Source organism: Mytilus galloprovincialis, chromosome 12 (assembly GCF_965363235.1).
Source record: "Mytilus galloprovincialis chromosome 12, xbMytGall1.hap1.1, whole genome shotgun sequence".
NCBI classification, from domain to species: Eukaryota; Metazoa; Mollusca; class Bivalvia; order Mytilida; family Mytilidae; genus Mytilus; species Mytilus galloprovincialis.
This window is the reverse complement of record NC_134849.1, coordinates 34,442,709-34,465,176: the sequence shown is the minus strand read 5'-3', so window position 1 is coordinate 34,465,176 and position 22,468 is coordinate 34,442,709. Positions and strand designations below refer to the sequence as shown.

The following is a 22,468-nucleotide window of genomic DNA, read 5'->3' as shown; positions in this document are numbered from 1 at the left end:
GTGATTTTCTAATTATTTTGCATTTAACTGTTTTGATTCGAGCGTCACTGTTGAGTCTTATGTAGACGAAATGCGTGTTTGGCGTACAAAATAACATGCATTGTATATGAGAACTGCTCTTTCTAAGCAGATTACACAGTAATGATAAGGTTCAGTTGAAATAAATCAGTGAATTGTGAAATATTGTCATTACCACAAATGTGGCCGAAATAGTTTTAAAAATTAAGGATTTAAGAGATTTAAATACAATTTTTCTGTACTTCATGTTAATAACAATTAAAACTATGTAGCATTGATTACAAACACACTGATCGCTGACCGCCGGATTACAATATTTAAAAATTCGTTATTGTTAAACATAAAGACATAAGGCAACTATTTTTGTTAGATTGAATTATCAAACCCTTAAAAATTTGTAAAAATAAATCAATTTAATTCAAATATGGATTTGCAAGTTATTCTTATAACTTGCTTGAGCGAGTTACGATACATCTGAAAATCGAATGGAAAACATTACAAGCAAAACAAAGGCACGACAGCTAAAAAAAGGGAGCTCTTCATCGGATCAAAGATAGAACCGTAACAACTAGCTATAAATATTGATTTCAAAATCTCAGTGTCAGATGCTCAGATCTACATCTTAAAAACGTACGAAGACAAAACAAAATGCAAAATATCAAAATGAAAAGTGTACGTGTAGTGTTAACTCGTTGCACGATAGCTAGGAAGGGACAATATACATGATATACTAGGCAAATACGCCTTATCATTTGGTCAATTACGTAACATTGTTTTCTATTCTCCAGAATCATACATTTTGTGCTTTTCTTGTTTCTGTAATCGTTTTGTTGTCTTTTAAATGTTTTCGCTGAACAGGCGAAACACAATTATGGCTACTTGACTTGGATCATGCCATTCGCTGACAAGATAAGTTAGAACATAATCAAAGGCTAGCCTTTTAAAAATTATTGATCACTTTACCATTCCAACAAACACATATTGTCAGCATTTAACAAATATCTTCCACCAGTAAAATTATGGCAATTGTTTCTTTCTCGATGTTAAATACACAAACTTACAGTCGGCAATCAAAGTGAACGAGTAGTTAATTTCTTGCTATTAACGCAGTACATTAACACACAATTTGCAGCAGTTAATAATATAACAAACCGTTTCTATAGCGTGTGTACTTTAAATGTTAATACCATGCAATACCAAACAGTTGGTTACTCATAAGAAAATGATTGATGGTTCGCTACTTTGTCGTTTTTAATATACATTTAAGAAATATTTTGTGTTCATAGATTTATTATGACTTAGATGTAAGCAACCTTGGTACGGACTTCAATAATGAGTAAAACCCATAAGGTATAGCAAGCTAGAAAAGGTAACGACATGACAAAATGTTACACAATTCAAAAGAGAAAACCAACGTTCCAATTTATTATTAAATAGTTAATGAAAACAGATCTGACAGAAAGCGAATTAATTGTCTAGATATTTTGTAATCTTATTATCGATGAAGGACTAAAAAGACCTGAGTAAATCAACGTCTACTTGGCCTTGACTATTTAAAAAAAAAGAATTTGTCAACGATCTAAGGTATAATCTGCAAAGCATAGATACAATTAAACTGTCAATTGTTCTTGAACAATTGAGAGGTCTTTCCTTTTTTAATATAAAATACATGTTCCAACAGCCGTAGAATGTATTGAAAAGGTCAAGGTCAACCTTAAAAAGCTCGAAAACACACTAAAAATCCTTTAAATAAGGTTAAAAACACTAAATTCGCTATCTGGGACATGACCTTGACCTTTGACCTTTTGACCTTTGTCAAGGTCATTGGTCCCCAATGCCATTTCTGAAGACCCCAAGGGTCTAGGACCTTTGGTTATATAGTAAAAGCTGATTTTGTCTTTTCAAAAACCTAAAACAGGGGTTATGCCCCTTATAGAAAGGTCAAATCTCTTTGGTCAAAATGTAACAAAGTTGCGCCATAATGACCCAAACATTTTCCACCATTTAAAACTTCTGTAAGTATAATGGTTTCTGAGATTATCCCATAACAAGGTGTTAGGTCAAAGGTCAAGGTCAACATACAAATTTGACCTTGAGGTATTTTTTAAAGATACATGAAATGATGATGATTGGTGAAGATCCTATGTGTCTACCACTTACGGTTTCTGAGTTTTGGTGGCCAACCGACACCGGTTAATTTTCATAGGGGCATAACCCTACCAATGAGTCGTTGAATCTTTTCGATCCAAATGTAACGAAGAACCGGGGTCTGGTCCTGAACAAATTTCACCCTTCATTTTTTTTCTACCTATTACTGTTACGGTGTTGGAACGATAACAAGGTTTTGGGTTTCGGAGGGATTACTCCGAACCGACAAAATATTTCGACTCACAGGGTGAGTTCCGGATAGGTATTCATGACACCGATACAAAGTGTGAACATGAAAGCGACACGTCTTACGGTTACGGAGGGAAATTTTGTCAAAGTTTGGCGGAACAAGAAGAATAATAATAATAATAATAATAATCAGAAGAAATACAGTAAGGTCTTTCCCTTTAGTAAAAGGAAAGACCTTAATTACAAGATAGGCGAAAGATATCGGAGGAACATTCAAACTCATAAGTACAAACTCATATAAATGGACATACATAACAGTCCAATCAATGAGAGTCGCACATACGTCATGCTGCCAAAAGCATACCTTTTTCTTAATTCTCTCATAGCAAATGTTTATAAACATGTTTTCTTAAAATGTGTTTGAAGGAAAGTTGACACTGGCGATATATTTTCTACAAAATGTGTTTCCATATAATTTCAAGCATTTCCATTCTCAATTTTATTCCTGTCGAAAAGTCCTATCCAAAAGACAAAATACGATAGGATTGGCTGCATTGTTGACAAAATATACCGCACTAGAATGTTGGATACTGGTCGGACAATATTTTGATACATCTTAGGATTGAGCATAATTACCATGAATGCGAAAATATACTACATATACCCTATATAGGAAATAGCGGTTGCTATCATAAGGCTTATTGTTAGTCGAATAGCATTTCAAAGATTGTGTGATGAACGAGTACCCTTTTTCTTTTCACTGTTAGAAAGTTTAATGTGCACTTTATAGATTTTGTTATCCCCATTTTAAATAGTATATATTACCCGTGTCTCCGAATGTAAATTGGAAAACGAATCTGGATTCTTTCCTAATGATTGGCTCCAATCTTTCTGGGTACAAATTTTACAAAGTATTTTCCACGGGAAAAGATACATATGACAACACCAGCTGAATCTATCATTACAATTATACTGTATTTAACTCCTACATAAAGTATAATCTGATACTCTGATAAAATTATACAATTTGCCGATAAGGTCAAGAGTATCTGTTTCTTTTACGTTCAGACCATAAAATATAACTGCCAAAATTGACAATATCGTGGATAATTTTACCAGACTGGCAGATATGACATTCGACCTTTGGGAATTATCAAAAAGGACGCGAAGTTTTTTACAATTATCTTATATCTTTCAATAGCAATAGAAGTCAATAAACAGCCGGAGGCCACTGTAACCATGTGACTTAGAAATCTAAAGACTTTGCAAGCAACGACAGATGAAAATGTGTAGTTGTATCTTATAACAAAAATCTCAAAAGGCATACAAAACAAACATGCTGTTAAATCGATAGAGGCAAGCCAAATGATGAATACTCGAACGGAATATTTACTGATTATTGAGTTACACATTCACATGTGTTCAATTTGTCTCATTGGCATATTTAGGGTGCGTTTAAATATGTATTTTAGGTTAAAAATGAACAACCAAAGGTATCTTGGGGTAACTTTTGTTGACAATTTGTGACATAAATGTGATCATTGTTGACCTTTCGTATCCATATCTTACACACGCTTTTTATTGATGCAAGGTGAATAGTAAATCAACCATCCTCACGCATAAGTAATCGGTATTGTTTAAAGTGATTCGATATCAACAATGTAATGTTTAATTATTTTTCGAATAATCGCTGGAATATAGTATTGAAGGGATCGAGCATGCTATATTCTTTCTTGTTTGTCTTAGACTGAATTACTTTTTTAAAACAAATTTTCTACAAAATAAACTAAATTATGCTTATTTCAGTAAGATTAAGAAATTTCAACCATTGTCCTTATACCTTATAAATTTAAATGATATACCAGTTCAAATCATATTTGACATTAAACACAAACCTGAATATTCTTTGTTGTCTATGTACATGTACGTCTACAGATGATACATAGTGTATCCCTATTTGATATATTGTTACAGTAGAAAGTTCTTATATACATTTACAACAATAAGCAATAAGATTGTTCATATTACGTCACGCCCTACAGATCGTGCATCCATTACAATATAGTATTTGAGAGTAACCAGTCAACTTGTAGTTTGAGAGCAAATGGGTATTTATCTGAGTCAGAATTTTTTGAAATTTAACACTTTTAGTTATAGGGAAAATATAGATTCATTTTTTTATGGTCATCTGGGGTTGAACAAAACATGTTTTCATCAAATTCGGGATCACAATATTTTTTTAGGAAAACCATAACCCACCCTTTGTGTTCTGCAAAATGTTAGGTATTTATTTTCGTTCATCCTATTTTTATTAGAACATTTTTTTTCCAAATAATTCATTTTGGTAACAGTAGCTAAAAGGGTAATTTCGTTTTATGCATTTCGGGTACAAAGGACTCTATTATATTTCGTTTGTTAAATAACATATTTTTGGGGCACAATCTTTTTTTTCTGTAAAAACAACATTATTATTTTTATCTGTTGTTTTGTTCACATATCATTGTCAATATTATGGAATTGTATGCGACTGTTGAGAAGTTGAGCTAGCTATAAAACCAAATTTAATCCACAGTTTTCATGAGAACATTATTGTACCAAGTCAAGAATATGACATTTGTTTGATGTGTTTCAGTTTTAGATTTTGCCATTTGATTAGTAACTTTCCTGTTTGAATTTTCCGTCAGAGTTTAGTATTTTGGGGATTTCACTCTTTTATACATGTATATTGTTATAAAGTAAGTATAAAAATGAACTTGGTTTCTATAGAGCAGAATTTTAAAAACGACTTGAAATTTTCCTACACAGTAAAAATGAAATCTCAATATTTTTAAGGGACATTACTAAGTAGTTAAGCATGTGTTTCCATATGTCGACTTTTCGACTTGCACTATATTTCTTTCGTCAGTAAAATGTAAAGATGTGGGGAAGCTCTAAATTTTGCATGTATATGGAGTAGATCAAATCTTACTCATATGTAGAAAATTCCAAAATGATGTCACTTCAACGTCATAGTTCATTCTTTTCACGAAACATGTGTTTTACGAAGTTCACATATTAGTGAATCATTAAATAGGGTTGATAACTATCAGCACTATTTACAACATTCACGTCATAACAAACATATGTAATAGGTATCAAGTTTCTATGAAAACAACGTTCTATTACACTACTCAAAAATTCAAACTGACATTGGATGGACAGACGGACGAATGAACAGACGGATATATTAACAGACAAACAGATGAACAACAAACCTTGAGTCATAATATCATACTATTAGAGGAAGCAAACAGAACTACTATCGCAGACGTTCCCTAAGTAGATTATTTAAAGGTGGTTGTGGACTGTATACTAGTACTACAATTCAAAAGTTTCGGTGTTGAAGATGTATTAATCACAAGGAACGCGATGATAATAATTTCGCATGCCAGACGCGAGTCAAAATCTTATTTCAGTATATACTATCCCATTGTTCGAACACTGTTGAAAACGATTGACATTAATACAACGTGAGAATTACTGTCAGGTACGTTTATTTTATTTTCCAGTAAAATTTGGCCGAAGAAAACAGTTTTATTTCTTTTTCATAATGTAACTTTTCCTGCACCAATATGCTATGCCTTTTTCTATATAGCAAACATTTCATAAAATTTTTATTGTGAACTGTATTTGACCATTACAAACGATATGAAAAGTAGAAGGGAGTCGATAGATACCAAAGTGAATTCCCCTAAAGTCTCTAGAAATAATTTTCAATAAAAAAAATCAAATCTTAAACTTGTTTCTAAATTTAAAGCCTTGCAGCTTGCCATATCTAACCTCTTGGTCATATCTTTTGCATGTGCTGATGAAGCCTATTGTTCTTTTATTTTGGTCTTGTCAAGGATTGTTTTACATCTCTCTAGTATTTAACAAAGAACTAACACGACGGGTTCCGTATACGGTGCAGGAAATGCTTACCCTTCCGGAGCACCTGATTTCACTCCCGATTTTTAGTGGAGTTCGTGTTGTTTCTTATTTATTATTCATGACTGTTGATGTAAATGTCCTTTGGTTTTGTGAGTCTTTGTTTACTCCTTGGTTTTGATTGTTATTGTGTTCTTTACCCCAGATAATTGACATCTACAATTACATACCACAGGGAACAAAACTTTAAGCACAAACTTCTGTCGTCATTTCTCCGTAGATTCCTTACCATTAACTGGAAAGAGTTTATTCGCACGGTTTGTATCGTTCTTAATTACACATCAACCAATACGTGAGTTAAGCGTCTGTATCATGCAATCATCTATGTCACGAGACACATAAGGCTGGATGCTATTTTCAAAAGGCTTTCATTTTGAATTGATGAAGCCATCACATTGAATACTTCATGCATTTTGTTTGAGAAAATCCTATTTGAACTTTTGTTGGTTCTACATTTAAATGCCTGTCGTTAGATGAGAGCCAAAAATCAATCATATATTGCTGAATGTTGATTACGTCATATGACTTATCGATTTTCAGAAGCAAAAGGACGGTCGTAAATATGTGGCCCATGATCTCTGTACCCTTCCTGAGAACCAAAGATCATCCCGATTGTTTTTGTTTTGAAATTATTCAGATATCGTTACAATTCCTAAATAATGTATACGTATATTCGCATCATTCGGCGGTATTGTCAAACAGTGTCAACACATGAAATCTAAAGTAGTCTTATTTTCTTACGAATGTTGATAAAACAGAGTTGAAATATTAAATTAACATTTTTTAAAGTCATTTGGACTTTAATTAAAATCGATAAGTATTTAATGAATGGCTATTATTTATTTTTAATTTATTGAACCATAAAATAATTTTTTGACTCTTCACATTGAACAATCCAAGAAGCGGATTATGTAAAATGTGAAGAGTCAAAAATTAATTTTATGGTTCAATAAATTCAAAATAAATTATTGCCATTCATTATAAATAAATTTCTATCAAAAATAAAGCTCAAAGAACTTTTTATATTATTTATATTAACAATTACAACGTACACACATGTTGGCGTATGAATACACAACGTCAGCGGAGTGGGCGTGTCGCCATAAAAATTGACAACATTGAAAATAAAACTAATAATTTTAACCAATCAGAAGACAGTAAATACACCAAATTTATTTATTCCTTGTTAATACATACAAATGCAGTTTATGTCATGATTTTCATTTAAATTTATCAATTAAATATGGGTCGCGTTGGTCATTTGGTGTTTCAGGCTGCAAAAAATGAATATTTCAGGTTTAAAAAAGTTGATTCATTAGTTGTGTTGTGCTAAATGCCAAAAGCAGATTTTAAAAAGTTTCTTCCAGAGGCGCATCTAGGGGAGGGGGGCCTTGGGGGCCCGGGCCCCCTCTTTCGTGAGAAAAATTTGGTTGATTATATAGGGAATCATTGAAACATAACTGGAGCCCCCCCCCCCCCTTTTAGGTCAGCTCCCCCCCCCCTTAGGAAAAGTTCGCCACTGTCATCTATTACTTTCGTAGTGCTAAATCCCTAACATACCTTTCCTAACCAGCTCATGATTTGTAAGGTTTTTTATACGGAAAGGAAAACTATTGGAATATTGGGAACGAATGAACGTCCGATATAATTATATTTGATTCATATATTACTTAATCGTTTATTTCCTAGATATTACGTATTTCAAATATTATTATTGATAGACGATCACGATCATACGAAAGATAGAAACCATTGAAAAATTGGCGGGAATGATTCTCTCCAGAATTTTTACTAACATAACATTTGTACGTGTTTGGTTTTTTTTTAAATATGAATTGATAACATTACAAATGTATTATGTGTGTATGTAAGAGTGCATATTGACCCTTTATCGTTCTCGAAAAGTGGAGATTTTGGAAAAATCTGTACTTCTCTATTTTGCTAATAACATTAAAAAGGAACAATAAAGATCTTCCTTCTAAATACTGGATGCCTAAACTTCACAAAAAAACTTATTTAATGATGAGGTATATTCAAGCAATGATGTCATGCAAATGTGGATTCTTAAAAATTTCTAAATATGTACGCCAAAAACTTCAATCACAATCCTTTTTGTTCGTAGTAATATCAAAACTCTAGACTTTTCGACGCTTAATGACTACTAGTTAAAAGGTTTTAAATTTAAATTTTACTTAATCATGTAAATTGTTTTGATTATGGGTTAGATGCAGATAAAAACCAGCGGCAAGCTTACCAAATTTTTTTTTTAGTCTTTTTGGTAAGTTTTTATTCTAATATTACGCATAATCAATTAACAAATTGACTACATCGACTCATTAAACAGAACGTTTTGAATAATACTGGGAATTGAAGATACAAATCTTGTTATAGGTTTTAAAAAAATCAGAGTTTGTGAAAAAGACGCTTATTCTTATATCAAATACACCAATTATGACTTTATTAAAATCCTATATTCTTCTCTTGATCAACATAACTTGTTTTTATGCCCCACCTACGATAGTAGAGGGGCATTATGTTTTCTGGTCTGTGCCTCCGTTCGTCCGTGCGTCCGTTTGTCCATCTGCGCGTCCGTTTGTCCGTCTGTGAGTCCGTTCGCCCGTCTGTGCGTCCGTTCGCTTCAGGTTAAAGTTTTTGGTCAAGGTAGTTTTTGAAGAAGTTGAAGTTCAATCAATTTGAAACTTAGTACACATGTTTCCCATGATATGATCTTTCTAATTTTAATGCCAAAATATAGTTTTGACCCCAATTTCATGGTCCACTGAACAAAGAAAATGATAGTGCGAAGTTCGGGTTAAAGTTTTTGGTCAAGGTAATTTTTGAAGGAGTTGAAGTCTAATCAACTTGAAACTTAGTACACATGTTCCCTATGATATGATCTTTCTAATTTTAATTCCAAATTAAAGTTTTGACCCCAATTTCACGGTCCACTGAACAAAGAAAATGATAGTGCGAGTGGGGCATCCGTGTACTTGGGACACATTCTTGTTATTGGATGATTTGTTTGTATACTCATAGGAAACCTTCTAAAAGTTTTAAGAAAAAAAGACTTGTTCAAGGTTCTTTAATTTTATTTTAAGATATATTGATGATGCAAAGTCACTCAAATAACTTACATTACATTTTATGTTTGGACACAAAATATTTCAGTGAACTTAAAATAAAGGGAACTATTAAACCAAGAAGATCCGATTGATATCTTAATATGTTTTCCAATGTTGACATGAATAGACAACTTCAAATTAGACTAAATGACGAACGTGGTGATTTTAACTTATAAACCAGTAAATCAGCACTATACCCTTTACCCAAATCGTATGGCGTTTACATATATCAAGCAATGCGTACAACTCGTCCTTGTTAGGGACGACATCAAAAGTTCAATGAAGGATAAAAAAATCTTAATTTATATAGTTTTTTTACTGACCCCCCTACCCCCATCTTAACTTAATTAGGGAACAATTGATTGACCAATAAGGATATATGTAAAATCGATGTCAATTTATACAAAACTTGCAGGAATTTGAACCCCCCCCCCCCCCCCCCACCCACCCCCAAACAATTTGAATAAAGTTTTTTATCCTTCATTGATTTTTTTATGTCGTCCCTTATCATTATATGGTATTCAGATGTTTGTCAACGATACAAATGCAACTCCAATGTAATTTTAAAGCAGAGCAACCGAAATCAACAATAATGAGTATTTACTTATCAAAACAGCTTTCTATTTCTGATTTTTTGGAATTTTTATAAACAGTTAACTATAATAACGATACTTCATGAAAACACAGAAGTGCTGACTAATATGCTTAAAAGATATGAACGAAGTCAATTGTGCAAAAATTATGAATGAAACTGTAATGCTTCCGACAATTTGTACTTTTATTCCTTAATTTTGATATTATAAAAATCATGAAAAATTATTTATAATGCAATATTTCTGCAACCAAAACTTTCAAATAATCGATTTTTTTTCTGTTTAGTTAACGAAAAAAGATGTGCACCATCTGGATACCAGTGAAAGTTAATATGGTTTTTTTTAAAAGTTTACATGCAACAAAATCGTTTTATATCAAATGATATTTTTCTGTATTTCCATACAACAATTTCACAGTCTCGTTTGTTGAGGAACATCATTGTCTCAATATGTTACAGAGTTTTATCGTGTTGTCACTTTTGTTCGTCTTAATTTTTTCCTTGGAATCAAAAGACGGAAAAGGTAAGATCATTCAATTTTTTTATCATACGATAAGAAAGTATATAATATGAGAAATGTCACTGGGTCATTATATCATTAGTTTACATTTCACAAATGTGTTTTAATAATTACAGTTGTTATCATTGAAGGTTACAAGACGATGAATAAAAATACGAATTGGAGAAATTAAATGAAACAAAAGTTAACAATATGATATCAAATAACATTTTAAAATACTTTGGTTTCGCCATTTTTAGTAATGAGTATCGATTTATCTTGAACAGGCAACATCAATTAACTGCAGTCTTTTAAAACTGTCTGTTCTATTCCTTCATGTTAAAATCTAGCTGGTGTAACTGCTTTTACTACATAAGTTCGAAGACTTGTATTTTTGACATTTGCTTATTTCAATATTTGTCTTAAGGAAATAAAAGCATGACCAATTTGGCTTTTGGAAAGAAGTGATGAAATCTTTCTATTCATAGGCATCGAAAGTTAATTGTTTTTGAAATTGTATAGTTTATATGAATGATTTACAAATGCCCCAAAGCACATTTATCAGCTTTAAAGAATTTGTGATGAATTCTGACTAAAAGTTAAATTTTGAAAGAATTAAACAATTAAATTAAATCAATATGAAGTTTTAACGTTATTTGAGAATATTAAAAAAAAACTTCAAATTAATACTTATACAAAACATTTTTTTTTAAACAATACAAGACAAAAAAATATATTAATCTTTTTAGCTAAATATACTATTTTAAAATCTCAGATTATTTGAAAAAGGAAATTAGCTAAACTTTGAATATAGTTCAAAAGCATTTGATTCTAATAGTTTCCTGACAAAAAAAGTAATAACTGCAGTAGCGGATCCAATATTTTTTATAAAAGGGGGAGATGCGCTGACTACAAAATAAGGGTGGCCCGCTCCATTTATGCTTCATGGAATCCCTAAATTATCAACCAAAAGTTTCCAATAAAAGAGGGGCGGTGTCTTGTTTCCTTAAATCTTATGCAAAGGATTGTTCTAACAAAGACTTTAAAATAAAATTTAGTTGTAATTCAAATTTTGAATTTATTAATTAAAACTGTACATAAACCAAAAAAATAACTCCTCTCTAAAAAATGTATATGATTTACATTCAACAGGCTATTATTGGAACTTGGAATTATTTTTAATTATGGAATTTGCATAATTTCTTGAACTTGAAATTTTTAATGAATTCCATGTTTATTTGGTATTTAAATGTTTTGAGTGGTTCATAACACTTTCTATAAAATGTATTTCGTATAGATAGTGTTGTGCGCGGCACAGTACATTCTATTGAAAATGTTCTATCTTATTTGTAATAGAAATTGCTGTGCGCAGCAAAAAACATTAAAGCACAGAATAAACATGGAATTTATTAAAAATTTCAAGAACAATGCAAATTCCATAATTAAAAATAATTCCAAGTTCAAATAATAGCCTGTTTTTCATTCTTACAATCAAGAAACTTTTCTTGCAAGTTCATTGTACTGTTGTGTCATCTAATGTCTAAATCACAATCTTTAATATTTTCCAAAATTAAAAGAAAGTCCTTACATCACTAAAACTTATCCATAAATGAAATAGCTAATAAAGAAAGTCATGCATTAATTGCAAACATTGCACTGACATTGGAACTGATTTTTAAATGGAACCAATCAAGAGATCATTTTATCCTTGAGCACTTTACTATAGTCTAAGTTTGTAAGAGAATGATAATCCCTTTCTTCATTATACTTATTTGCATTTGGATGAGTAATTGAAATAACGTGATATTAACTTTTGTAGATAGGGCTTAAAAAAGTTAACTAAAATGATTAAAAATATCTTATAGGTGCAACAGGCCAATAATAGGTATAAATATGAAGGAAAATAAATATTGACAACAATTTAAATTGAACAGTTACATTGATAATACGAATCTGATTTGGATTGATTAAGAATGTTCCGACACGGCATATGGATGGCACGCAAAAATAACCTAATTTAAAACACATTATCAAATATTGTAATTTCAGGTTTGAGAACATATCGAGAATCAGAAGAGAAGAATAGAGTTGGTGACATTTTACACGAATTACAAGGTAAAATTACCGTTTTCGGTTCCTTTTGTATATTCATAGCTAGTTGTACATCTTTCAAGAAATCCTCTAATGCTAGTTCAAATGTGAAACTATTGTACAACTTTTGCATCACGGATTTTATCGAAGGCTGAACAAAATTGCTTTAGATTTTTTTTTTCTTAAATGATCCACTGCTTATCAGAGAGGAGGAAGCTACTAAAGAGATATTTCAAGATGAATATCACTTTTCAACAATATTTCAACATAACACATGCAAAAAATCCTTTGCTATACAAATATAACAATATTCTTTTTAAAAATTAATCTTTATTTTTGAACATTTATACGGATGTTTTATCTTCTATCTTAAAACGCGTAACAGAAGTTTTTTTTATTATTTTATGTTATTATTTTCGCTTAATTTATCCATCCTGACATGCATGTAATAAGTTCAGATGTGGGGGTCTATTTCTTCAATTTTGAGTTCCAAGTCGGAAGTATGACAGTTGTTTTCAATTCGTATGATGTGTTTAAGCTTTAAATTTTTCCATCTGATATCCGAGGCTTGCGTTCAAGGTTGCTTCATTAATATATTACACCAAGTGTGTCATATGATAAAAAAGCTATTCTTTAAACAAATTTGTCACAAATATCATTCCATTAACGGAGGTTGTTTAAACTCAAATACAAAGCATTAAATAAAAAAACATTCAAAATATTTAAATTAAGTTTCCAACATTTTAATTAAAACAAAATAAACGCTATAATTTGATTTCTTACAGAAACATTATAACTACTTTTATTTATAGGAATATGTTTGCATGAAAAAGACAGAGACGTTGCACAACTGAAGAAAGATACACAATCTATACTCAAAAGTAAGTATATGATAATTTTACATGTGTATATGATTTTATTTTTTTTTACTTTTAAAATATCTTGTCAAAAACGCCAAGATTTTGAAAATGAGAAAGGATCAATAAAATAAAATTTGAGCTACCATCAAAATATAGGCAAAATAATGACAAAAATTAACACATGGCATTTAAAGGAAAACATGCAGTCTTTCTGAATAGACTGGCACCGACAAACAAATGTACATTAAATCAACCGAAAAAAGACAGCGATGGTAGCACCATAATCGCAGGCTAAAACTGTTTACCGCTAATGAAAAAAAATAAAACCAGAGCAGCACAACAATTATTGGACTAGGTACTGATGACCCCCTGGAGCACATGAGTTTGGCCCGATTTGTGGTCAGTTTTGTGTTAATCAGTCGTTAATACCGAACTCATGAAACATACCAGAGTTAAAACTGTATTCACAAGACGTGCGCTTACGTTACAAATTAACTATAACAAGCACTGTCATACATTATAGTTGTTTGTCTGATGCTTCCTGATTTTCAATTGATCCCTTTGCCATGGTTGCATTGTTGCTTTTTGACATACAACCATACAAAAACTATGAAATACCAAAATCACTCATTCTCACCATTTTCGTGATAAATAACAAGTAGGGAAATGCCTAGATTAAAAATCACGTATGTAAAACAAATTGTATCAGATTGAAAGGGATTACTGTATTTGTGTTATATTTGAATACTGTCTTTTTAACAGATATGGCTGTGTATAAAGATGTAGTAAAGATGAACAAGCAGTTGAAAAATGATATAACATGGATCTTAGAAGGTCAGTATAATTGTGTAAGCGTTACACATACATATAAAATTGAGAATGGAAATGGGGAATGTATCAAAGAGACAACAACCCGACCATAGAGGAAACAACAGTAGAAGGTCACCAACAGGTCTTCAATGTAACAAGAAATTCCCGCACCCGGAGGCGTCCTTCAGCTGGCCCCTACACAAATATATACTAGTTCAGTGATAATGAACGCAAAACTAATTTCCAAATTATACACAAGAAACTAAAATTAAAATAATACAAGACTAACAAAGACCAGAGGCTCCTGACTTGGGACAGGCGCAAAAATGCGGCGGGGTTAAACATGTTTATGAGATCTCAACCCTTCCCCTATACTTCTAGCCAATGTGGAATAAAAACTTGATCAGAGGTAGAAAAGTAAATATATTTTCCTTAGAAGTTTATACATAGGAAAAGTAAATCAACAAATTGAAATAGTACATCAGAGCAAACGTAAGGAAGTCTCTTGCACTAGAAATAGAAACAGTGTTAGGCTGTGGCTAATGAAAAAAAAATGTTATAACTAACACTACTGACTACCCATTAACTGAAATAGTAACAATTTTTATCATAACCCGAAATGTATCAGCAGTCTTGTAGCAAATCATTCGATACTTTCACAAAAATATTTTTATTATTAAAAACAGTTTGGGATTAGCTCCATCCTACAGCCATGATTTCTTTCATTTTTCTGGTTTTTGCTTAATAAAATGATGACTATTAAACAGTGGTATACTAATGTTGCCTTCTTTATCCCAACTCCATCCCTTATTATGTTTTCTCCTATTTGCTTTATCAGCTCTTTGACGTGTTCATATAATTTCAAGCTCATATCTTATGAAAGTATATGCTAGCATCAGGTGTAAACAATCGGTAGTGTTAGTGTTATTCATCAGACACCATATTAATATTTAGTTGCGAATGTAAGTTAGAGAAAATGTTGACGGTTTAAAACAGAGGGGAAAGATACCAAATTATAAAAAGAAGACGATGTGGTATCATTGCCAATGAAACAACTTTCCCGAAGGTTCGAATGACACAAAAGGCTATTTAAGTTCAGAGATAAAACAAACTGGAAATATCACAGTAAGAAAATATAAGACTAACAACACAGCATTCAACTCCAAATGTGTCTCCCGTCGTTGTGAAAAGAGGACGGAATTGTGGTAACAAGAATGGGAACAATATTAAAAAAAAACATTTCAGTAGACAGGACTGGATATACTCAATTCGTTGATGTAGAGGCTTTACATCAGGAATTTGTTAAAAAAAAAAAGGCAATGCAATGTGTTTATGTAAATTTACTTCTCAACAAAAGGCATACACAAGCATGCTTAAATTGAGTAATAATGAATCAACAGATTTTGCTAACATTTTGCATATTAATTTTATAGAGTCTCGTGGCGAAAAGGAAATTTCAAGGATAGTCAGGCTGTTAAAACGTGAAGTCAAAGGTAAATAAAACACATTGATATGTATTGTGTCAATATGTATTTTTTATTACAGTGCATGTTAAAAAAAAAGGTAGGAGAACACAGAAAAGGAAAATTTAGATTATTCAATTGCTTATTCTGGTACCTTTGATAACTATTTAAATATGAAAATAAATATTGTTACGTTCAATAGAGATGTTTGTGTCTATCAAATATATAAAACTGTCGTGAATATAAATTGCAGGGATATGTATAGGGTCTGCAAGGGACTGCGCTGAGATTAAGAAATATAAAGCAACCTCTGGTGTCTACCAAATATTTCCTAAGAAAACAGAAGGAGTAAAGGCTTATTGTGACATGGATACAGACGGCGGGGGATGGACAGTACGTTCTTTTTTCAAATATAATATAATTACATTAGATGTATGTTTCATAGGTATACGTTATTTTGATTGGCTAGCAGTAATCTCGCGTCATTTTTCATTTTAAAATGAATTGCATGAATTGAAACATATATGATGACGCACGTTTCCACAATAAAGTGCATATTCAAATACAAGGAAAACAGGATAGGAATCGTGTTTTCATGATCATAGCGAAAAAAATGTAATTATAAGTATTGAATGCTTCATTAAGTAATTTCACAGGGTTGTAAAAGCGTTGACCGTGCGTAATGCAAAGGAAAATAACCTGCTACTGTCTTTCGATATTGTACGTTTTTAAAAGACTACATAAAGAGTAGAAATATACATTGTTTTACAGTGAAGATTCAGTATACTAGTAAACATTGAATAACTGTGTATAATAATTTATATATATGTATATGTTACAGTGAATTTGTATAATTAGTGATTATGTAGAATCCCTGAAATTTTCAGGGATTATGTAGAATCACTGGCTAGTTTATGGATTCTATATAATCACTAAAATTTTCAGGGATTATGTATAATCACTAGAAAAAAACGTCAGTGATTAACCTAATAACTGAAATGAAGAAATAGTTTTATTTATAAAGAAAATGAATAAAAGTCAAATAATTGTTTCTATAAAATCATAACAAAACATCATTATAAACATTATTTGTAAAATGTTAAGCACAATATATCAAAATGATAACCCCAATTTTTTTTAATTTTAAGCACAATATCTTAAAATGTTAATCACAATATATTAAAATAATATGCTTCACATCTGTTTTTACAACAATATCCACATTTTGAAAAAACCTTTTCCTTCACATATCGAATCAGATTTTACGACATGCCTAAGAGAAATAAAGTGTTCAGTAAAAACATCTGAAGGGTATTCCAAAAAAAAGGAATTAGCAAACCCCCAACTGGTTTCAGCAAGTTACCATGTTTTGTGGCAAGGCACAGAACAATTGCAATTAAGTTTTTTGGGTTTCCCTTTCTTTATTTTACTCCATGGAATTGCTATAAGAATATTACACCAAATGTCAGCTTCCTCTAAAATTTTGTTTTATTTGTCAGTTTGAAGTTCATGTTCATTTGAACAAAAACCAACAAAAACCTACAAAACAGATGTTCCATAATCTTCTCATAATCTTCTTCAACATTTGTTTTACACGTACCACAAATAACATGCTCTGTAGATTTACAAATATAACATGAATATCCATATGATGCTGGCTTTTAAGAAAGAAAAAATACATGTAACGTTATCCCTATAAAGGGAATGTTAATATCATTAATTTTGAAGTCTTCAACTGTATCTCGAAACCCTGTGTTGGTTATTTCTTTTAAATCATCCTCTGTGTTTAAAAGCAAACTTATTTCATCTGGCAAGGAATATGAAAGAAAAAAATTATAACTTGTCTATAATAAAAACAATTATCAAACAAAGGATCCTTAAATTATTGATAATCCCTGAAATCATATTAGGGAATTTGTAGAATAATTATTACAATGTTCAGTGATTATGTAAAATCACTGTTCATTTTAAGGGATTATATATAATCACTAATGATATTAGTGATTCTACATATTCCCTGAAAAATCAGTGATTCTACATAATCCCTGATTATACAAATTCACTGTAACATATACAAAGTAAATCTGAAAACATAAATTAACTTTAATAATTGTTTTATTGAGAATATTGATAACAGACAAGTTCAAAACAAAAATTGACAAAGTGTTCTCTTAACATACCAAATATGTCAAAGTTTCATTAACGGTTGCAAATTATATCTATATGTAACAAATCCCATTAAGAATATGAAAAACTCTTATCTACATACATAAAACTTTGATGCGTATGGTTACGTCTTTATACTGCTATATAAGACACACATTAGGCGCGTTAGCACTCGTCTCAGTTTACTGAAAAAAATTTATACAAGTATTAAATCCTTCAAAAAGATAACTCAACAAGATCTTTCGAATGCGACACTCATTTATTGTAATGATATATATATATATATATATATATATATATAAAAAAGAAGATGTGGTATGATTGCCAATGAGACAACTCTCCACAACAGATCAAAATGACACAGAAATTAACAACTATAAGTAGCCATACGGCCTTCAATCATGAGCAAACCCCATACCGCATAGTCAGCTATAAAAAGCTATAAAGTTATTATCATTAGTCATGTTAGTGGCCAATACATAATAGCTCTCAGTTTACTGATGAGGTGTATACTAGTATCAAAACTTTAAAAAGACAGCATACAATAAGATATTCTAAACGACATACAGATTTTTTTTAAATCTGATTTTCCGATCTGTGATATTTTGTAAATTGCAGTTGTTGGCAAAATATCGATAGGAATGAGTTTCATCACATGGTTGGATATATTGCTTTTGCTTGATATTCTAGTTTCAATGTCATTATCTTATTAATTCATTGAAGATTATCCAGAAAAGGTATTACGATTCTGTTAACTTCCAGAGAACTTGGACAGAATGCGAAAACGGGTTCGGTAACGTCAATGGAGAATATTGGCTTGGTATGTATACTTAAAACATATAACAAATAAGTATTATAACATATGATAGTAGTTCTCTTCTTATATTTGATGCATTTCCCTCAGTTTTAATTTGTAACCCGGATTTGTTTGTTTTTTTTTTCTCAATCGATTTATGAATTTCGAACAACGGTATAAAACTGTTGCCTTTATTTATATGATTACAGCGTCTGCTAAGTCAATTCTCCCGACCAACTTTTTTAATTTATAATAAGCGATTTAAATAATTGGATATATTTCTGGTATAAAAATGTTTTTTTTTAAAATAGCAAATGATCTTCCCTAACTTTCATTAGTGTGAAAAATAAATATGCATTCATGTAGCAATCTTGTAACCCCAAACAGGTGACATGTTCTGATTCAATTTTTATTTGAAATGTTGCCATTAAGACTATCATTATCAAATTATTATAAACTATCTATAAAGTTCATCAATCAATCTAACATTAGCGCTTGTCATTTACTCAAAACTATGTTTTAATCGTAATATGAAAACACATTGCATATAAGTTATACGTCTTTATTTAGGCAACAGGCATATTCATCGTTTGACGTCCAGTGGTACATACGAGCTAAGAATAGATCTCACTGATAAGAACAACAAAACGAAGTATGCTAAATATAAGACATTTGTTGTTGGAGATGCAACATCTCAGTACAAGCTGTCGATTGGTGGTTATAGCGGCGATGCAGGTAAGACAGTTGTTGTTAACAATGCAGCATTATAACTCAAGTTGAATATAAACAGAATATAATAATTATCTCCTTACAATATTGTTATTTGATAAATATGTTTCTTATAATGGAATTATTATGATCATATATATTTATAATTTCTTGTCGAGTTTCGCTTTAATTTCAGTTTTTTTTTATATTATCATTTCTTCATCACTTGTATTGTGTTTGGGATTTTTAAATGTTCTGTCCTCGTGCATTATGACAGAGACTTATATTGTCAACATGCACGATAGTCAGTGAAATTCAATCCTAAGCATACAAACTATGTAAAGCAACATTGCAATAAAATGAATTGTGATTTCTGACTGACTCAACAAAAGCAGTTTCTTGAATAAGTGAAAAAACAACACATACTCCGATGAACTTGAAGATACAATTACACTTACGGTAACATATATTACATACGAAAAAATGTGCACGTATTTAGTATGCAAATGATATCGTCAACGTTCAAGTAATTTTTTTATGTTTTATTCTTTAAGGAATGACTGTAATATTTTTTCTGTCTATGAAGAAATAACATAAAAAATTTGGTGCACACTGAATAACGCGCGTAGCAGTCATTTATAATTTAATTCTAAATTCCATTTTAAACCGTATAAATCCATGAAAAACGTTGATGACGTCACGGTCACATGACTAAATTATGTCTATGGGCTCATAACAAAATAACGTCAGTCAATCAGAAGACGCGTTACATCCAAAATTAAATTATTGGAATATAAACGACGCAATATATATTTCAATTTAAGGAGATTCGTTGAGCTACCACAACGGAATGAAATTCTCTACTGTTGACAGGGATAATGATTTACACAGTTCCAGCTGCGCCAAAAAAGAAGGACCATGGTGGTTTAATAACTGTTCTCACAGTGCTCTAAACAGCCCATCTAGAAATTATTGGAAATGGCATCATATAAGTGGGTATTACGTGAAGACGTCGGTCATGATGATACGAAAGGTCTAGATATAATAAAAAATATATATTCCTTGTATGAATTATTTCGCCATGTTATTATCTTAAGACAGATATAGATTTTGCGATGCAAGCGTTTCATGATATGTTAGTTTAAATCACAAAGGAGGGGATTTCGAAACAAATGATTGAATTTTTATATATTTTATTACTAACAAGAAAACAGTTAGTTTCCATTCGTTTGATGTGTTTTGGCTCTTGGTTGTATCATTTGATACGTGACTCTCCGATTTGATTCTTTTTTTTTATTTCACGTTTTATTTTTCAAATACCGTAGATAAATTAACCATTACTTTTACTCAAGTTCAGCCAGGATCTCTGAAAAAGGGTAAATTTTAAAATGCAACAGAATGTGACTATAAATATGAAATCGTGTCAGATTTATTAGCGGATTGGAAGATTTTGATATTATTTTGCTTATTTCAATTCATGTTGTCAAGTGATGGTGTACAAATAGTTTTATCTCATCTAGCAGGGACATAGTTATGTTACACTCAGGTCATTTTATAAACAAAAACTTCACTTTTATAAACAAAACCTTACACACTTTACAACTATATTAAGTTAATTTGTCAAAGACATAAACGACCGTGTTACATATAAAGGTTATCAAACAATGGACAATACAATGAATTTAACCAATAAGTTTGTACTGATTGATATTCTTATCTGAGATATTTGATATCTGTGTTAGTCTTTATATTCTTTCTTTGGTGTTCAGTAACTGGTCCACCCTTACATCAATACTTTGTCCCTTATTTTAGTTTGTGTTTTCTGTGTCGATGTGGTCAATCAAGAGTTTGATGATCAATTATCACTGGTATTAACGGGGTTCTTGGTTGTGTTGTTACACCAATGTTGCATGTTATTAAAAAGGCAGAGCGCTTGAACTCATGTTGTAGTCCCCACGTTCGGTAAGTTCATGTTCGAAGTCAGTAGTCGCAATTCAGTGATAGTGTGTTTTTTTTTACATTTGTATATACAATTCAGGCCATTGATTTTCAGATGTAAATTGGTTTACATTTCGCTTTGCCCTTATGGCCTTTTGATAGCGTAGGTTGTATGGTGACCTTATTCGACTCTGGTATAAAGTTTTCTTATTGAAACCATATCACACCTTTCTAATTAATATCAAAACATATTGTAATGAAGAAATAGAAGAACATAAGTTGGAGAGAAAAGTAAAATAACAAAAATACCGACCTCAGAGGAAAATTCAAAACGGAAATACCCTTATCAAATGCCAAAATAAAAAGCTCAAACACATCAAGCAAATGCATAACAACTATCGTATTCCTAACATGGTACAGGCTTTTTTTAACATGTTATTTTTTAAATTCTGAAAAAAGGGCACAATTATATATGTACATGTATATGAAATGAGTAAAAAAAATGCTGCTGCCATACACATTACATCATACACCATAGCACCATACACTTTCTATCATTGCACCATAGGCCACAGATGTACCAAATTGTAAATAAGTCAACTTCCATAAACAGCTGCAGCCTTCAAGAAGTTAAGATCGTTTTATGCATTGTTTATGAGTTTTATTACATTTGGTTGGTGGCAACCTAAAGTTAAAGAACGGAAACAGCAGATTTGACAATTTCAAGCTCAGGCACTGTTGCTGCGAATATAGATGTGTCTTTAATAGCTTCAATTTGATTTCTCGACAAATATCCAGTTGAATTTCTACACTCGCGGTTCAAATGCGATACCCAAATTCTTCAGATTCAATAATTACCCCTAAGTAGATATAGGAAGATGTGGTATGAGTGCTAATGAGGACAGCTCTCCATCCAAAGTCACAATTTATAAAAGTAAACCATTATAGGTCAAGGTACATTCTTTAACACGGAGCTCTGGCTCACACCGAACAGTAAGCTATAAAGAGCGCCAAAAAAGTACTTGTGTAAAACCAATCAAACTGGAAACCTAACGGTCTAATCTATATACAAATTCGAAAAACCCTAATGAACCACATCAAC

At 31.2% G+C, this 22,468-nt stretch overlaps 2 protein-coding genes across 2 annotated transcripts in view; one reads left to right on the top strand and one right to left on the bottom strand.

Moving 5' to 3' along the window:
• The window catches only part of LOC143055628 (uncharacterized), a 91,786-nt gene that overhangs the window by 56,840 nt on the left and 12,478 nt on the right, over positions 1–22,468 (bottom strand). The window lies entirely within an intron of this gene.
• Positions 10,443–20,473, top strand: LOC143055633 (fibrinogen-like protein A). The gene is made up of 9 exons (XM_076228802.1): positions 10,443–10,558; positions 12,584–12,649; positions 13,438–13,506; positions 14,248–14,319; positions 15,729–15,788; positions 16,012–16,151; positions 18,648–18,744; positions 19,291–19,455; positions 20,253–20,473. The coding sequence occupies exons 1-9, from the start codon at positions 10,486–10,488 to the stop codon at positions 20,465–20,467; spliced, it is 957 nt and encodes a 318-aa protein (XP_076084917.1). The 5' UTR covers positions 10,443–10,485; the 3' UTR covers positions 20,468–20,473.